The 15,907-nt window shown below is 44.7% G+C and overlaps 1 protein-coding gene across 4 annotated transcripts in view; it reads right to left on the bottom strand.

Annotated features, from left to right (window-relative positions):
• The window catches only part of ryk (receptor like tyrosine kinase), a 128,410-nt gene extending 117,119 nt beyond the window's left edge, over window positions 1–11,291 (bottom strand). For all 4 annotated transcript variants that reach the window (XM_064936191.1, XM_064936194.1, XM_064936192.1 and 1 more), the window contains exon 1: window positions 10,641–11,291. In XM_064936191.1, the coding sequence (XP_064792263.1) occupies window positions 10,641–10,869 (229 nt within the window). In that variant the 5' untranslated portion in view covers window positions 10,870–11,291. The remainder of the gene's footprint in view (window positions 1–10,640) is intronic.
• Window positions 11,292–15,907: the final 4,616 nt, after the last annotated feature.

Raw genomic sequence — 15,907 nt, 5'->3', positions numbered from 1 at the left:
CAGGATCAACTGTCAGGATCAACTGTCAGGATCAACTGTCAGGACCAGGATCAACTGTCACGATCAGGAACAACTGTCAGGATCAACTGTGTCAGACTTGTATCAGTGCAAATGTGTCATAGGCTCTTGCATATCAATGAACCTCAGGAATTCTAGTGATGTGGAAAAAAATATTATACAGTTACATATCTATTACATATCATACATATTTTTGTGCTTGTTGACTGTAGCTGACACCAAAACCCAGCATTTTCCTTTATAGCTTGTTCTCCAAATTCTCTTAAAATAGAGAGCCAATATGTTTTCAGCACTTCTAATTCCATGACTGATCGAAACATTTTTTCATCTCTCTGCAGCAGACATGGTGAGCAATATGTTTGGAACATCGAATCACTATAAAACAAAAATATATATATATATATTTTTTTTTAAATCACATTATCGAATCACAATACATATAGAATCGCGAGAATCGCAATTCATATCGGTACCTAAGTATCGTAAAAATATTGCAGCGTGAGGTCCCTGACCATTCCTAGCCCTGGTTCTTTGGTCCATAACTCAACCTTCCAGCCCTGATGGTGCCAGTGACCACAGCTCACCTGAATGGTCTGGTACGTGCTTTCCTTCCCTCTCGTTAATTAACATTTATTTCCCGGATGTCTTTCTTCTGACTCTTAACATTCTTCTGAATGATAGTTGAACGTGCCGGGAACGAAGGTCAGGGCCTGTATTCATGAAGCCTCTCAGAATGGGAATGCTGATCTAGGATCAGGTCCCCTCTTCATTCAGTAATAATCTATATGGCAAAACTGATCCTAGATCAATAGTACTTAATTTGTGGCTCGCAGTAATTTTCCTATTTTCCATTCACAACGATACACTTTCAATTCAATGGGTTTAATGCAGGTCTGAATGAATGAATATATATATATATATATTCACACACACACACACTGCTCAAAAAAATAAAGGGAACACTAAAATAACATCCTAGATCTGAATGAATGATTCTTATTAAATACTTATTTCTTTACATAGTTGAATGTGCTGACAACAAAATCACAAAAATTATCAATGGAAATCAAATGTATAAACCCATGGAGGTCTAGATTTGGAGTCACACTCAAAATTAAAGTGGAAAACCACACCACAGGATGATCCAACTTTGATGTAATGTCCTTAAAACAAGTCAAAATGAGGCTCAGTAGTGTGTGTGTGGCCTCCACGTGCCTGTATGACCTCCCTACAACGCCTGGGCATGCTCCTGATGAGGTGGCGGATGGTCTCCTGAGGGATCTCCTCCCAGACCTAAACTAAAGCATCCGCCAACTCCTGGATAGTCTGTGGTGCAACGTGGCGTTGGTGGATGGAGCGAGACATGATGTCCCAGATGTGCTCAATTGGATTCAGGTCTGGGGAACGGGCGGGCCAGTCCATAGCATCAATGCCTTCCTCTTGCAGGAACTGCTGACATACTCCAGCCACATGAGGTCTAGCATTGTCTTGCATTAGGAGGAACCCAGGGCCAACCGCACCAGCATATGGTCTCACAAGGGGTCTGAGGATCTCATCTCGGTACCTAATGGCAGTCAGGCTACCTCTGGCGAGCACATGGAGGCCATCCAAAGAAATGCCACCCCACACCATGACTGAACCACCGCCAAACCGGTCATGCTGGAGGATGTTGCAGGCAGCAGAACGTTCTCCACGGCGTCTCCAGACTGTCACGTCTGTCACGTGCTCAGTGTGAACCTGCTTTCATCTGTGAAGAGCACAGGGCGCCAGTGGCGAATTTTCCAATCTTGGTGTTCTCTGGCAAATGCCAAACGTCCTGCACGGTGTTGGGCTGTAAGCACAACCCCCACCTGTGGACGTCGGGCCCTCATACTACCACCCTCATGGAGTCTGTTTCTGACCGTTTGAGCAGACACATGCACATTTGTGGCCTGCTGGAGGTGATTTTGCAGGGCTCTGGCAGTGCTCCTCCTGCTTTTCCTTGCACAAAGGCTGAGGTAGCGGTCCTGCTGCTGGGTTGTTGCCCTCCTACGGTCTCCTGATGTACTGGCCTGTCTCCTGGTAGCGCCTCCATGCTCTGGACACACATATATATGTAGTTCCCTGGACGGCACCAAGTAGGCTGTATAGCACAGCTGTTGAACAGAAAGGCCGAAATAGAACGCAACTGTTCAGGAAGTAACAAGGAAACCGGAAGAGAGGGAACACTACCAGGCTAATAGAACGCAACTGTTCAGGAAGTAACAAGGAAACCGGAAGAGAGGGAACACTACCAGGCTAATAGAACGCAACTGCTCAGGAAGCAACAAGGAAACCGAGAGAGGGAACACTACCAGGATAATAGAACGCAACAAGGACACTGAGAGAGGGAACACTACCAGGCTAATAGAACGCAACAAGGACACCGAGAGAGGGAACACTACCAGGCTAATAGAACGCAACAAGGACACCGAGAGAGGGAACACTACCAGGCTAATAGAACGCAACAAGGAAACCGGAAGAGAGGACACACTACCAGGCTAAAAGAACGCAACAAGGACACTGAGAGAGGGAACACTACCAGGCTAATAGAACGCAACAAGGACACTGAGAGAGGGAACACTACCAGGCTAATAGAACGCAACAAGGACACAGAGAGGGAACACTACCAGGCTAATAGAACGCAACAAGGACACAGAGAGGGAACACTACCAGGCTAATAGAACGCAACAAGGACACCGAGAGAGGGAACACTACCAGGCTAATAGAACGCAACAAGGAAACCGGAAGAGAGGACACACTACCAGGCTAATAGAACGCAACAAGGACACTGAGAGAGGGAACACTACCAGGCTAATAGAACGCAACAAGGACACCGAGAGAGGGAACACTACCAGGCTAATAGAAGGCAACAAGGAAATCAAGAGAGGGAACACTACCAGGCTAATAGAACGCAACAAGGACACCGAGAGAGGGAACACTACCAGGCTAGCAAGAAGCAACAAGAAAACCGAGAGAGGGAACACTACCAGGCTAATAGAAGGCAACAAGGACACAGAGAGAGGGAACAATACCAGGCTAGCAAGAAGCAACAAGGACACCGAGAGGGGGAACACTACCAGGCAAGTGGACAACAACACTAGAGGTAGGTAGAAGGGCTGTAAATGCATGTAGAAATGTATGGTCACTGACTGAGTCTCTGTCCCCTCTCTGTGGCAGTGTTACCTGTAGGTCCTTTAGAGAAGACCCTGGTACACGGCCTGACAGACCTACTTCTAAAAAGCACCTCCGAGGGAACCTGCCTTATCCCTTTCACGGTTACAATACAGCTGGATTTGATTTGACCAAAAACAAAAAAACTCATGTTTTCTCTACCAGGAGACGGAGAACGCAACCATACAGGACTAACCAAATTTGACAACCTCCCTTTCAGCCTGATGAGACAATCCAGATGGCCTAGCATCAACAAGTAAAAGTGTTTTCTAAAACTGTGGCCATATTACACTACTTAGGCCTATGTCTCACGTAACTATCGTCATATTACACTACTTAGGCCTATGTCTTATGAATGTAACTATCACCATATTACACTACTTAGTTACGTAAGACATAGGCCTAAGTAGTGTAATATGGTGATAGTTACGTAAGACATAGGCCTAAGTAGTGTAATATGACGATAGTTACGTAAGACATAGGCCTAAGTAGTGTAATATGACGATAGTTACGTAAGACATAGGCCTAAGTAGTGTAATATGACGATAGTTACGTAAGACATAGGCCTAAGTAGTGTAATATGGTGATAGGCCTATGTCTTACGTAACTATCGTCATATTACACTACTTAGGCCTATGTCTTACGTAACTATCACCATATTACACTACTTAGGCCTATGTCTTATGTAACTATTGTCATATTACACTACTTAGACCTATGTCTTACGTAACTATCGTCATATTACGCTACTTAGGCCTATGTCTTATGTAACTATTGTCATATTACACTACTTAGGCCTATGTCTTACGTAACTATCACCATATTACACTACTTAGGCCTATGTCTTATGTAACTATTGTCATATTACACTACTTAGGCCTATGTCTTACGTAACTATTGTCATATTACACTACTTAGGCCTATGTCTTACGTAACTATCGTCATATTACACTACTTAGGCCTATGTCTTACGTAACTATCGTCATATTACACTACTTAGGCCTATGTCTTACGTAACTATCGTCATATTACACTACTTAGGCCTATGTCTTAGGTAACTATTGTCATATTACACTACTTAGGCCTATGTCTTACGTAACTATTGTCATATTACACTACTTAGGCCTATGTCTTACGTAACTATTGTCATATTACACTACTTAGGCCTATGTCTTACGTAACTATTGTCATATTACACTACTTAGGCCTATGTCTTATGTAACTATTGTCATATTACACTACTTAGACCTATGTCTTACGTAACTATTGTCATATTACACTACTTAGGCCTATGTCTTATGAATGTAACTATCACCATATTACCGTACTTATTGATTTAGGCAATCAGGGAGAAACGTGCCATCTCCTGTAAATGCTGAGAACACCAAGACTCCGTCTCCAACCTTGTTTACATGGTGTGTCAGCTCCAGGGATGGGAGCAGACTGACTGCAATGTAAATACAGCCAATCATGTTCCACCATTCAAAAAGCAGCAGAGAAATATGAGACACAACCGGGGTGGACTCATTAGTCCTGTATGTTTGTTTATTCCATGTGCAACTCTGTGTTGTTGTCTGTGTCACACTGCCTTGCTTTATCTTGACCAGGTCGCAGTTGTACTGCAGACAGAGATGAGAGGAATAAAATAGAGCGCATTTTAATTGTGCCGTTAGAACGCTGACCGTGGACATTTTGTCTGACAAATAACCTCGACCCCAAAATGTCATGACCATCACAGCCCTAATGTGGTTCTACTTCCCCATATCCTACCCAAGCCACTCTGTGACTCCCGCAGCCGCTCGCCGCTCTGTGACTCCCGCAGCCGCTCGCCGCTCTGTGACTCCCGCAGCCGCTCGCCGCTCTCTGACTCCCGCAGCCGCTCGCCGCTCTCTGACTCCCGCAGCCGCTCGCCGCTCTCTGACTCCCGCAGCCGCTCGCCGCTCTCTGACTCCCGCAGCCGCTCGCCGCTCTCTGACTCCCGCAGCCGCTCGCCGCTCTCTGACTCCCGCAGCCGCTCGCCGCTCTCTGACTCCCGCAGCCGCTCGCCGCTCTCTGACTCCCGCAGCCGCTCGCCGCTCTCTGACTCCCGCAGCCGCTCGCCGCTCTCTGACTCCCGCAGCCGCTCGCCGCTCTCTGACTCCCGCAGCCGCTCGCCGCTCTCTGACTCCCGCAGCCGCTCGCCACTCTCTGACTCCCGCAGCCGCTCGCCACTCTCTGACTCCCGCAGCCGCTCGCCACTCTCTGACTCCCGCAGCCGCTCGCCACTCTCTGACTCCCGCAGCCGCTCGCCACTCTCTGACTCCCGCAGCCGCTAGCCACTCTCTGACTCCCGCAGCCGCTAGCCACTCTCTGACTCCCGCAGCCGCTAGCCACTCTCTGACTCCCGCAGCCGCTAGCCACTCTCTGACTCCCGCAGCCGCTAGCCACTCTCTGACTCCCGCAGCCGCTAGCCACTCTCTGACTCCCGCAGCCGCTAGCCACTCTCTGACTCCCGCAGCCGCTAGCCACTCTCTGACTCCCGCAGCCGCTAGCCACTCTCTGACTCCCGCAGCCGCTCGCCACTCTCTGACTCCCGCAGCCGCTCGCCACTCTCTGACTCCCGCAGCCGCTAGCCACTCTCTGACTCCCGCAGCCGCTAGCCACTCTCTGACTCCCGCAGCCGCTAGCCACTCTCTGACTCCCGCAGCCGCTCGCCACTCTCTGACTCCCGCAGCCGCTCGCCACTCTCTGACTCCCGCAGCCGCTCGCCACTCTGTGACTCCCGCAGCCGCTCGCCACTCTCTGACTCCCGCAGCCGCTCGCCACTCTGTGACTCCCGCAGCCGCTCGCCACTCTGTGACTCCCGCAGCCGCTAGCCACTCTGTGACTCCTGCAGCCGCTAGCCACTCTGTGACTGCTGTGAATCCTGCAGTAAAGTGAGTCTGATAAGTATCTGTAAAATGAATTACAGAGCTTTGCAGACCCCAGAGAGAAGGAGAGGAAACGTCTGAGAGGGATGAGTGGAAAGCAGGAACACACGTCTTCTCTTTCGGAGTCCAGGGTCAGAGAGAGGAGACGAGAGGGTTTTGCTGTTGATCTCAGGTCTAAGCATACTCCTTATTCAACTAGTGTCCGGTAGGATCGATATCTGGTAGCTGTGCTTTTGCTACGCCAACCAGTTTGTGACAAAACAATCACTTCTTGTGGAAAAACCTAAATAAAGAAGAGTCCTATTTTTAATGGAATGAATTCAATATGCAGCCAGAAAAAAACTCTTCAATATATTTTTTTAGTCCAACCTCAAGATGACCCCAAAATGGCACCCTATTCCCCAAAATGGCACCCTATCCCCTTTGTAGTACACTACTTTTGACCAGGGCCAATTGAGCACCATGTAGGGAATAGGCTGCCATTTAGGACATAACCCCATGATAAAAAGGCAGAAGCTCCTGATGTTAATGTGATATCTATGTAGCAGAACAGAAGCCCAACTCTAGGTCCGTTCCCCAAAGGATCACAGTCCCTTACAAATTACCCTTTCATTCTCAGTCACTAAATCTGCACAATCGCTTTGCTTGCTGCCCGAAGAGGCAGCACCTGTTACCTAAACAAAGGTGAAACAGCCATGGCAGAAGGAGTCTGGGTACCAGTCTGTTTGGCTATAGTTTCACTCCTTGACACTCCTGTTATGCTAAACGTTTCCACATGACACCGAGTACAAGGAGCGGAATATTAGCTAAAACAGATTGGTACCCAGGCTGTCAGAAGGATATGCTGCTACAGGATTCACAGAGTGGCTAGCGGCGGCAGGAGTCACAGAGTAGCTAGCGGCTGCAGGAGTCACAGAGTGGCTAGCGGCTGCAGGAGTCACAGAGTGGCTAGCGGCTGCAGGAGTCACAGGAGTTGGGTCGGATATGGGAAAGTAGAACCACATTAGGGCTGTGATGGTCATGACATTTTGGGGCAAAATGTCAGGCAAAATGTCCACGGTCAGCGTTCTAACGGCACAATTAAAATGCGCTCTATTTTCTCCTCTCATCTCTGTCTGCAGTGGTCATGCAGTCGCGGCACAGATAGAACAAGGAGCCAGATGTTTCACCGGATGTATAAATCTGGTAGTCTCAGTAGCAGTCTCTTTAGCGAAATAGACTGGTACTCAGGATAACATTCCACTCCTTTGCCAAAGAGACTTGACATTTCTGCAAATCTCAACGTTCAAAATACAGCCGTATTTACAGCTCAGTTGCTGACCGGCGATGGGTAACGGTAATATGTTCCAAGATAACGTTGCGAGTGTGGGTGCACATTTGGCGCAATATACAATTAGAATGTTATGAAAAACAAACAATATCGCTAGGGCTCGCTGCGGTCAATCCCCTTGTGAAAAACAGACAATATCGCTAGGGCTCGCTGCGGCCAATCCCCTTGTGAAAAACAGACAATATCGCTAGGGCTCGCTGCGGCCAATCCCCTTGTGAAAAACAGACAATATCGCTAGGGCTTGCTGCGTTCAATCCCCTTGTGAAAAACAGACAATATCGCTAGGGCTTGCTGCGGCCAATCCCCTTGTGAAAAACAGACAAAATCGCTAGGGCTCACTGCGGTCAATCCCCTTGTGAAAAACAGACAAAATCGCTAGGGCTCGCTGCGGTCAATCCCCTTGTGAAAAACAGACAATATCGCTAGGGCTCGCTGTGGTCAATCCCCTTGTGAAAAACAGACAAAATCGCTAGGGCTCACTGCGGTCAATCCCCTTGTGAAAAACAGACAAAATCGCTAGGGCTCGCTGCGGTCAATCCCCTTGTGAAAAACAGACAAAATCGCTAGGGCTCACTGCGGTCAATCCCCTTGTGAAAAACAGACAAAATCGCTAGGGCTCACTGCGGTCAATCCCCTTGTGAAAAACAGACAAAATCGCTAGGGCTCGCTGCGGTCAATCCCCTTGTGAAAAACAGACAATATCGCTAGGGCTCGCTGCGGTCAATCCCCTTGTGAAAAACAGACAAAATCGCTAGGGCTCACTGCGGTCAATCCCCTTGTGAAAAACAGACAATATCGCTAGGGCTCACTGCGGTCAATCCCCTTGTGAAAAACAGACAATATCGCTAGGGCTCGCTGCGGTCAATCCCCTTGTGAAAAACAGACAATATCGCTAGGGCTCACTGCGGTCCATCCCCTTGTGAAAAACAGACAATATCGCTAGGGCTTGCTGTGGTCAATCCCCTTGTGAAAAACAGACAATATCGCTAGGGCTCACTGCGGTCCATCCCCTTGTGAAAAACAGACAATATCGCTAGGGCTAGCTGCGGTCAATCCCCTTGTGAAAAACAGACAATATCGCTAGGGCTCGCTGTGGTCAATCCCCTTGTGAAAAACAGACAATATCGCTAGGGCTCACTGCGGTCAATCCCCTTGTGAAAAACAGACAATATCGCTAGGGCTGGCTGCGGTCAATCCCCTTGTGAAAAACAGACAATATCGCTAGGGCTCGCTGCGGTCAATCCCCTTGTGAAAAACAGACAATATCGCTAGGGCTCGCTGCGGTCAATCCCCTTGTGAAAAACAGACAATATCGCTAGGGCTTGCTGTGGTCAATCCCCTTGTGAAAAACAGACAATATCGCTAGGGCTTGCTGTGGTCAATCCCCTTGTGAAAAACAGACAATATCGCTAGGGCTGGCTGCGGTCAATCCCCTTGTGAAAAACAGACAATATCGCTAGGGCTCACTGCAGTCAATCCCTTGAGAGAAGGCTGTGTCAATCCAAGAGCATTTTGCTCAAAGTGACTAGAGAGGACTCCGTAATAGAGAAATAATGACAGAAAATACAGATAATGTTACAGCAAGGGGTATTCAACCAGGGGATCCACAAAAATAGATGTTATTTAAGTATTTTAAATAAAAGTTATATATTTCTATGTTATGAATATTAGCAACAGAATAAAACATGTTAAATAACACACCAACTGTAGAAACAAGGGTAATGTTCTTTATAATGTCAACTTTATTTCTCAACTCCTAATCTTTTTCCACTCGTTGGATCTAATTATACTCACTGAAGTATCTGCATAGGGTTTGAACAAGAAGACATGAGTACAATGCTGCTGCTGGTAAAGCTTTCTTGACTTGGACATGATTTTTTTTCCATCACACGGCTAACCTTTGTTTAACCAGCTGCTACTAGACCACATGTGTTAGAAGTTGGCCTTTCTAGCTAATAGGCAGTTAAGGGTTTACACTTCTTCCAATTATAATGTGGAGAGGTCAAAGTCCATCTGTGAATCCTGTCCATCCCAAATGGGACCACGTCCATCCCAAATGGGACCACGTCCATCCCAAATGGGACCACATCCATTTGTGCATCCCAAATTGGACAAAGTCCATATTACCAGAGGCTGTTAGAGCTTCTCTCAGCTTGTGGAAATAGTTGCTCCAGCAAAAATACCTAGTATTGCCGTGGCACTCACTACGATAATGACTGCTTCCAAACTGCTACCCGTCCCACCTTCTAGTGCATATCTCTAGCTAGCTAACAAACCCCCATATTAAAAACATCAATGAACAGGATGGCTGTTTTTGCACTAGTGGTATAATGGTTATTACACTGGTAGTCAGAACATAGGCATAGCCTAATTTCAGTAACAACACAAACAACAGTCACCCATTGAATGTTCATTAAACAGCATAGAAGCTAGGCCATCGCCTAATGTTCATGCAATGGGTTCATATGGCTCATGTGAGAATGGACATACCATTATGTGATGGTTTAACAAGATCTCAGATTCATTTTTATATATATATATATATATATATATATATATATATATATATATATATATATATATATATACACACTTCTAAGAAGTTAATGCAGGCGCTTTGCTTAGAATACATGTAACCTGGGCTCGCTGGTCTGTTCAGTTCTGGGGGGGGGTCCTGTTTCCATCCCGCATAGTAGGTGTCGGGATGCACATTATATTATGTGATCGCCAATATACCATAGATATATTATTACCGTAAGTATTGCGTTAACGTTCAGATCGAGCGTCATTTACCAGGTCCAGAAGACACTACCGTCAATAGGCTTGAACGGTTGTTACCGTCTATGAATGAGTTAACGTTACTCGGAAAAGAAAATCACTTCCTCAGCTGTCCATATTGTTTGGACTCACCTGAAGTTATTACCTAACCGGTGTAGCTTAGCTGGTTAACGTTAGCTAACTAGTTAGTTAGACAGTTTGTTTTACAAGCAGTCCAGAGTATACAGCAGAGTATACAGTACACCCTCACAACACACACCAGTACCACATACATGTAAAACTAACTCCTATGCCCGATACCTAACTAAATAGTTATGATTAACATGAGCCAACAGCTAACAACTGCTAGCTAGTTAGCCGTTTTTTTAATTAAGTCCTTTATAAGAAATATATATATACGTGTGTGTGCTTACCCAAAAGCTTGCTGACCTCCTCCTCACTCATGTAGACGTTGACACTGGGGTGGTTGTTGATGTCTAGAGCAGAGACAGTGCTAATGCTGGGGTTGGCGAGACACAAGGTCCCTTCCAGCAACAGCAGGAAAAAGAAACCCCCGAGTCGCCACTGAACCCAAGGTGTCCAGCGTCGACACACCGACGGGTTGCCACAGCGGAGAACCAGTCCCCGTTGCCCCAACAACATTACAGTTGTAGCTGTTAGCTGTTGTGTTTCTTCACGAGTTGGGATTTTCTTACACTTTTTTTTTTCATCCGTAGCTCAAAAGTTAATTCCTAAAAGGAAACGATTTGATGTTTAAACGATCATTTTTTAGTTTTTGTTTGGAGTTTAACCGTTTTTCTTGATAGTTGACTAGCTAGCTAACTGATTAGCCGAACAAGCTAACTTCGACCAGACTCGACCGTTTGGTTTGTTGGTTCTTGTCAAGTTTGTAAATGTTCAAATACAATTCTAGATTCGCAATCTTTTACACGTATTATATTACTCTGATCTATTTCATTTTAGAAAATATAAGTAGTTCAGATTTTCCACGATTATAACATATCTATCTTTTCATGGTCCGTTCTTCCACCTGTGTGAAGCTAGCCACAATAGTGAACTTCTTCTTCTTCATTGGGGTTGGCGGATCACATCCGATTTAAAGGTGCACACACCATCACCTACAACATTATAGTGGAAGGCCAGTCACGGCCTATCTACATTAAATTCTCTTCATTATTCCTGTTCCTAAAAAGGAAAAAAAAATACACCACCAACTAACCCTACACCTATATAACACTATTTCATAACAATCACCACCCCATAAACTGTTCTGCAGTAAAATCTTATACACCCAGGTAATTCACTGCAGCTGCCACCTACACTCATTAAAAACCCACTACCCCATTCCACTACTTTGAACCTATTTGTTCCTGCACCGTGCCAACGACCTGGAAGGACGGGACACCACCACTCAACACACCCTGTAACCCCTCTGAAGTGAAATCTCATATACCAAAATAGCTCTCTGCAGCTTCCACCACATCTATTTTCTGTGATTTACATTGCATTTCTGTGGTACAGTTGATAACCATTTCTATGAACTCTTAAGAAGCATATATCAGTCGTTGGCCTATCCCTCTGTGCTGGCACAGATCTACTACTCACAGGGATCCTCTCAGGATCCCTCAGCCTTGACCCATCTTCCTCTACTTTCTTCACTGCCTCAGCATTCAACACCTGCACTACCCTGACTCTGGCCACTTCAACCTGCATCTTTCGCTCCAAACACTACCGATCGCCAGTAACATGGAGCGGCAGGGTAGTGGTTAGAGCGTTGGGCCAGCTGACAAGGTAAAAATCTGTTGTTCTGCCCCTGAACAAGACAGTTAAGCCGTCATTGTAAATAAGAATTTGTTCTTAACTACCTTGCCTAGTTAAATAAAGTTGTTGTTTTTTTAAACACGAGCGCCCCTACAGTTGACATACACAACTTTATCCACCGGAACTATACAATTCTCTGTCCCATGCCCTCCGGCATACTTCCCAAATAGTGGATTGAGTGGTTCGCTTTCAAAATAAAAGTCTCCCAAAATAAAGTGATTCAAACGGATATAAATATTGGAATCATTCCATATTCGGAACAGTTGTTATATTAATTCAACAAAAGACAATAATTTGTTAATTTGACACAAAACAAGTAAACATCAGTTGCAATTGTGCCGTGGATGTAGTAGAATTGCATTGTGGGCATACTAATGTTTACTGTACAACCTAACCAATGGATGTTGCACCCATGAAATGGGGTATCAGCCTACTTGGTGACACTCACAAAACAGAACTCTGTACAGTTTACACAAATATTATAGTATTAGCTCTTATTGTGGGTCTCTGAAAAAAACAGTGTGAAATGAGACACATTAAGCATACAGCCTACAGTGGGCATTGAGCATACAGTACATATTGGATGTGTACAGTCTAAATTAGAGACTGTGCACCCTTTGAAATGGGCTATCATTCTACTCAGTGACACTCACAGAACACAACTTTGTAAAGATGACATGAAACACAAAATGAAACCTCTGAGATTCAAGCAATCTATATTTCATTAGATGATTTCATTAACTTCATGAGTAATTCAAAACAGGCATATCATAAAATTATATCACTCAGCTACATCTTTCTAAACAAGTACTGTGTGTTCTGTCAACTCATACAACAGTCCTTTGTCAAAAAATTGGTTAATTCTTTACCCTGAAAGGACTGCTTTGGAAAACAAACATACATAGATACATCAACTGCCTTCGTCTGACAGTGGGCATCAACGCCAGAATTCATAATCAAGGACAATATCCAATCTGTACAGAATGCCCTTGATTTCAGTTTGGTATTGCTGTAAGGAGTTCATTATTCTATAACTTAATATTATGATTGTTTCATTAAGCCAACACCTCCTTTGGCCGCCTTTCCTTTCAGTTCTCTGCTGCCAGTGACTGGAACGAAATGCAAAAATCACTGAAGTTGGAGACATGTCTCCCTCACTAACTTCAAGCATCGGCTGTCAGAGCAGCTTACCGATCGCTGCAGCTGTACACAGCACATCTGTAAATAGCCCATCCAACCATCTACCTACCTCATCCCCATATTTGTTTTTCTGCTCTTTTGCACACCAGTATTTATAGCAGCATTTCTACTTGCACATCATCATTTGCACATATATCACTCCAGTGTTAATTTGCTAAATTGTAATTATTTCGCCACTATGGCCTATTTATTGCCTTACCTCCTTACTTCATTTGAACACACTGTATACAGACTTATTCTATTGTGTTATTGACTGTACGTTAGTTTATGTGTAATTCTGTGTTGTTGTTTTTGTCGCACTGCTTTGCTTTATCTTGACTAGGTCGCAGTTGTAAATGAGAACTTGTTCGCAACTGGCCGACCTGGTTAAATAAAAGTGAAATGCATTTTTTTTTTTAAAGCCAGATTTGACCAAATTGTTGTAGACATATACACAGAGTGGACAAAACATTATGAACACCTGCTCTTTCCATGACATAGACTGACCAGGTGAATCTAGGTGAAAGCTATGATCCCTTATTGATGTCACTTGTTAAATCCACTTCAGTCAGTGTATATGAAGGGGAGGAGACAGGTTAAAGAAGGATTTTGAAGCATTGAGACAATTGAGACATGGATTGTGTATGTGTGCCATTCAGAGGGTAAATGGGCAAGACACAATATTTAAGTGTCTTTGAACGGGGTATGGTAGTAGGTACCAGGCACACCGGTTTGAGTCAAGACCTGCAACGCTGCTGGGTTTTTCACGCTCAACAGTTTCCTGTGTGTATCAAGAACGGTCCACCACCCAAAGGACATCTAGCCAACTTGAGACAACTGTGGGAAGCATTGGAGTCAAGATGGGCCACCATCCCTGTGGAACACTTTCGACACCTTGTACAGTCCATGCCCTGACGACTTGAGGCTGTTCTGAGGGGAAAAGGGGGCTCAATATTAGGAAGGTCTTAATGTGCATAATCTCACCACTAAATCTTGACCAAATTGTTGTAGACATCTATAATCCCACCACTAAATCTTAACCAGATTGTTATCGACATCTATATGCCACCACTAAACCACTTTCCCTCTCTTATTGTGTCATAATCCTCTCTAGTTCGTGGAGATGGTAGACTCTTATATGGAATGGGGAATTTCAACAGGAGAATGCTTGCCATCGCACCTGTCAATGCACAAATGAGTGGTCTGCGTCTGGTGAAAATCCCATGTCTTTGTGCTTTATGTTCTACGATATGTTACCCCTACAAATGTAGCTTCAGAAAATAATTGTTCTACTTTTTCAAACGTATAGACTGTAGATTTAGTTTCCTGAGTACAGTTAATATGGGGTGGCAGGGTAGCCTAGTGGTTAGAGTGTAGGGGTGGCAGGGTAGCCTAGTGGTTAGAGTGTAGGGGTGGCAGGGTAGCCTAGTGGTTAGAGCGTTGGACTAGTAACCGAAAGTAACCAAATCTATCGTTCTGCCCCTGAACAGGCAGTTAACCCACTGTTCCTAGGCCGTCATTGAAAATAAGAATTTGTTCTTAACTGACTTGCCTGGTTAAATAAAGGTTAAAAAAAAAATATATATATATACCAATGTTGATCCTAATACATGATATACATGATGAAAAATGTACATTTATCTGAAAACGTGATTACACTAGACAATTCATATGAGTGCTTGCTCTGTATGCTGGATAGAGGTACATGTGGAGGCAGGTTGCTTTCTGTTGTCATGTCCATCTCTACTAGTAATGTCTGGATAGAGGTACATGTGGAGGCAGGTTGCTTTCTGTTGTCATGTCCATCTCTACTAGTAATGTCTGGATAGAGGTACATGTGGAGGCAGGTTGCTTTCTGTTGTCATGTCCATCTCTACTAGTAATGTCTGGATAGAGGTACATGTGGAGGCAGGTTGCTTTCTGTTATCATGTCCATCTCTACTAGTAATGTCTGGATAGAGGTACATGTGTCGGCAGGTTGCTTTCTGTTGTCATGTCCATCTCTACTAGTAATGTCTGGATAGAGGTACATGTGGAGGCAGGTTGCTTTCTGTTGTCATGTCCATCTCTACTAGTAATGTCTGGATAGAGGTACATGTGGAGGCAGGTTGTTTTCTATTGTCATGTCCATCTCTACTAGTAATGTCTGGGGTGCATGGATTACATAGCTGTGATGAATGTTGCCGGTTTATTTTTGCACATGATACACGTCCCACTCTGTTGGGTTATATGCAGTGCAAAGTAGCCTTTGGTCCCATCATCTTGAATATCTACCTAAGTTCAAGGATGAGCTCTTTCCTATTCTTGCCGTAAACATCTGCCTTGTTTTCACACTGATTATCCATAGCTTTAACAAGCTGAATGTTTCACACTGGTTTTCTTTGTCCTGCAATAAGAGCTAAAGACACTAAAACTCTACACAGTTGTGTTCTGTGAGTGTTACTGAGTTGGCTGATACCCCATTTCATCCATAGGTTAGGTTGTTTAGTGCATATAAAGATGCCTCACCCCAATGCAATTATAAAGTCTACTACATCCACAGTGCGATTTGAACAGATTTTTGTTGTTGTGTCAAATTAACAAATGATTGTATTTTGTTTCATGTATATAACATTCCGATCTCATTTAGCATGATCTATTCCAAATATGGCATGATGAGTCTAACATTTGTATCCGTTTG

The sequence above is a fragment of the Oncorhynchus masou genome, chromosome 24 (assembly GCF_036934945.1).
Source record: "Oncorhynchus masou masou isolate Uvic2021 chromosome 24, UVic_Omas_1.1, whole genome shotgun sequence".
Lineage (NCBI taxonomy): Eukaryota > Metazoa > Chordata > Actinopteri > Salmoniformes > Salmonidae > Oncorhynchus > Oncorhynchus masou.
The sequence above is the reverse complement of the archived record's forward strand: the minus strand, read 5'-3'. Positions and strand labels throughout refer to the sequence as shown.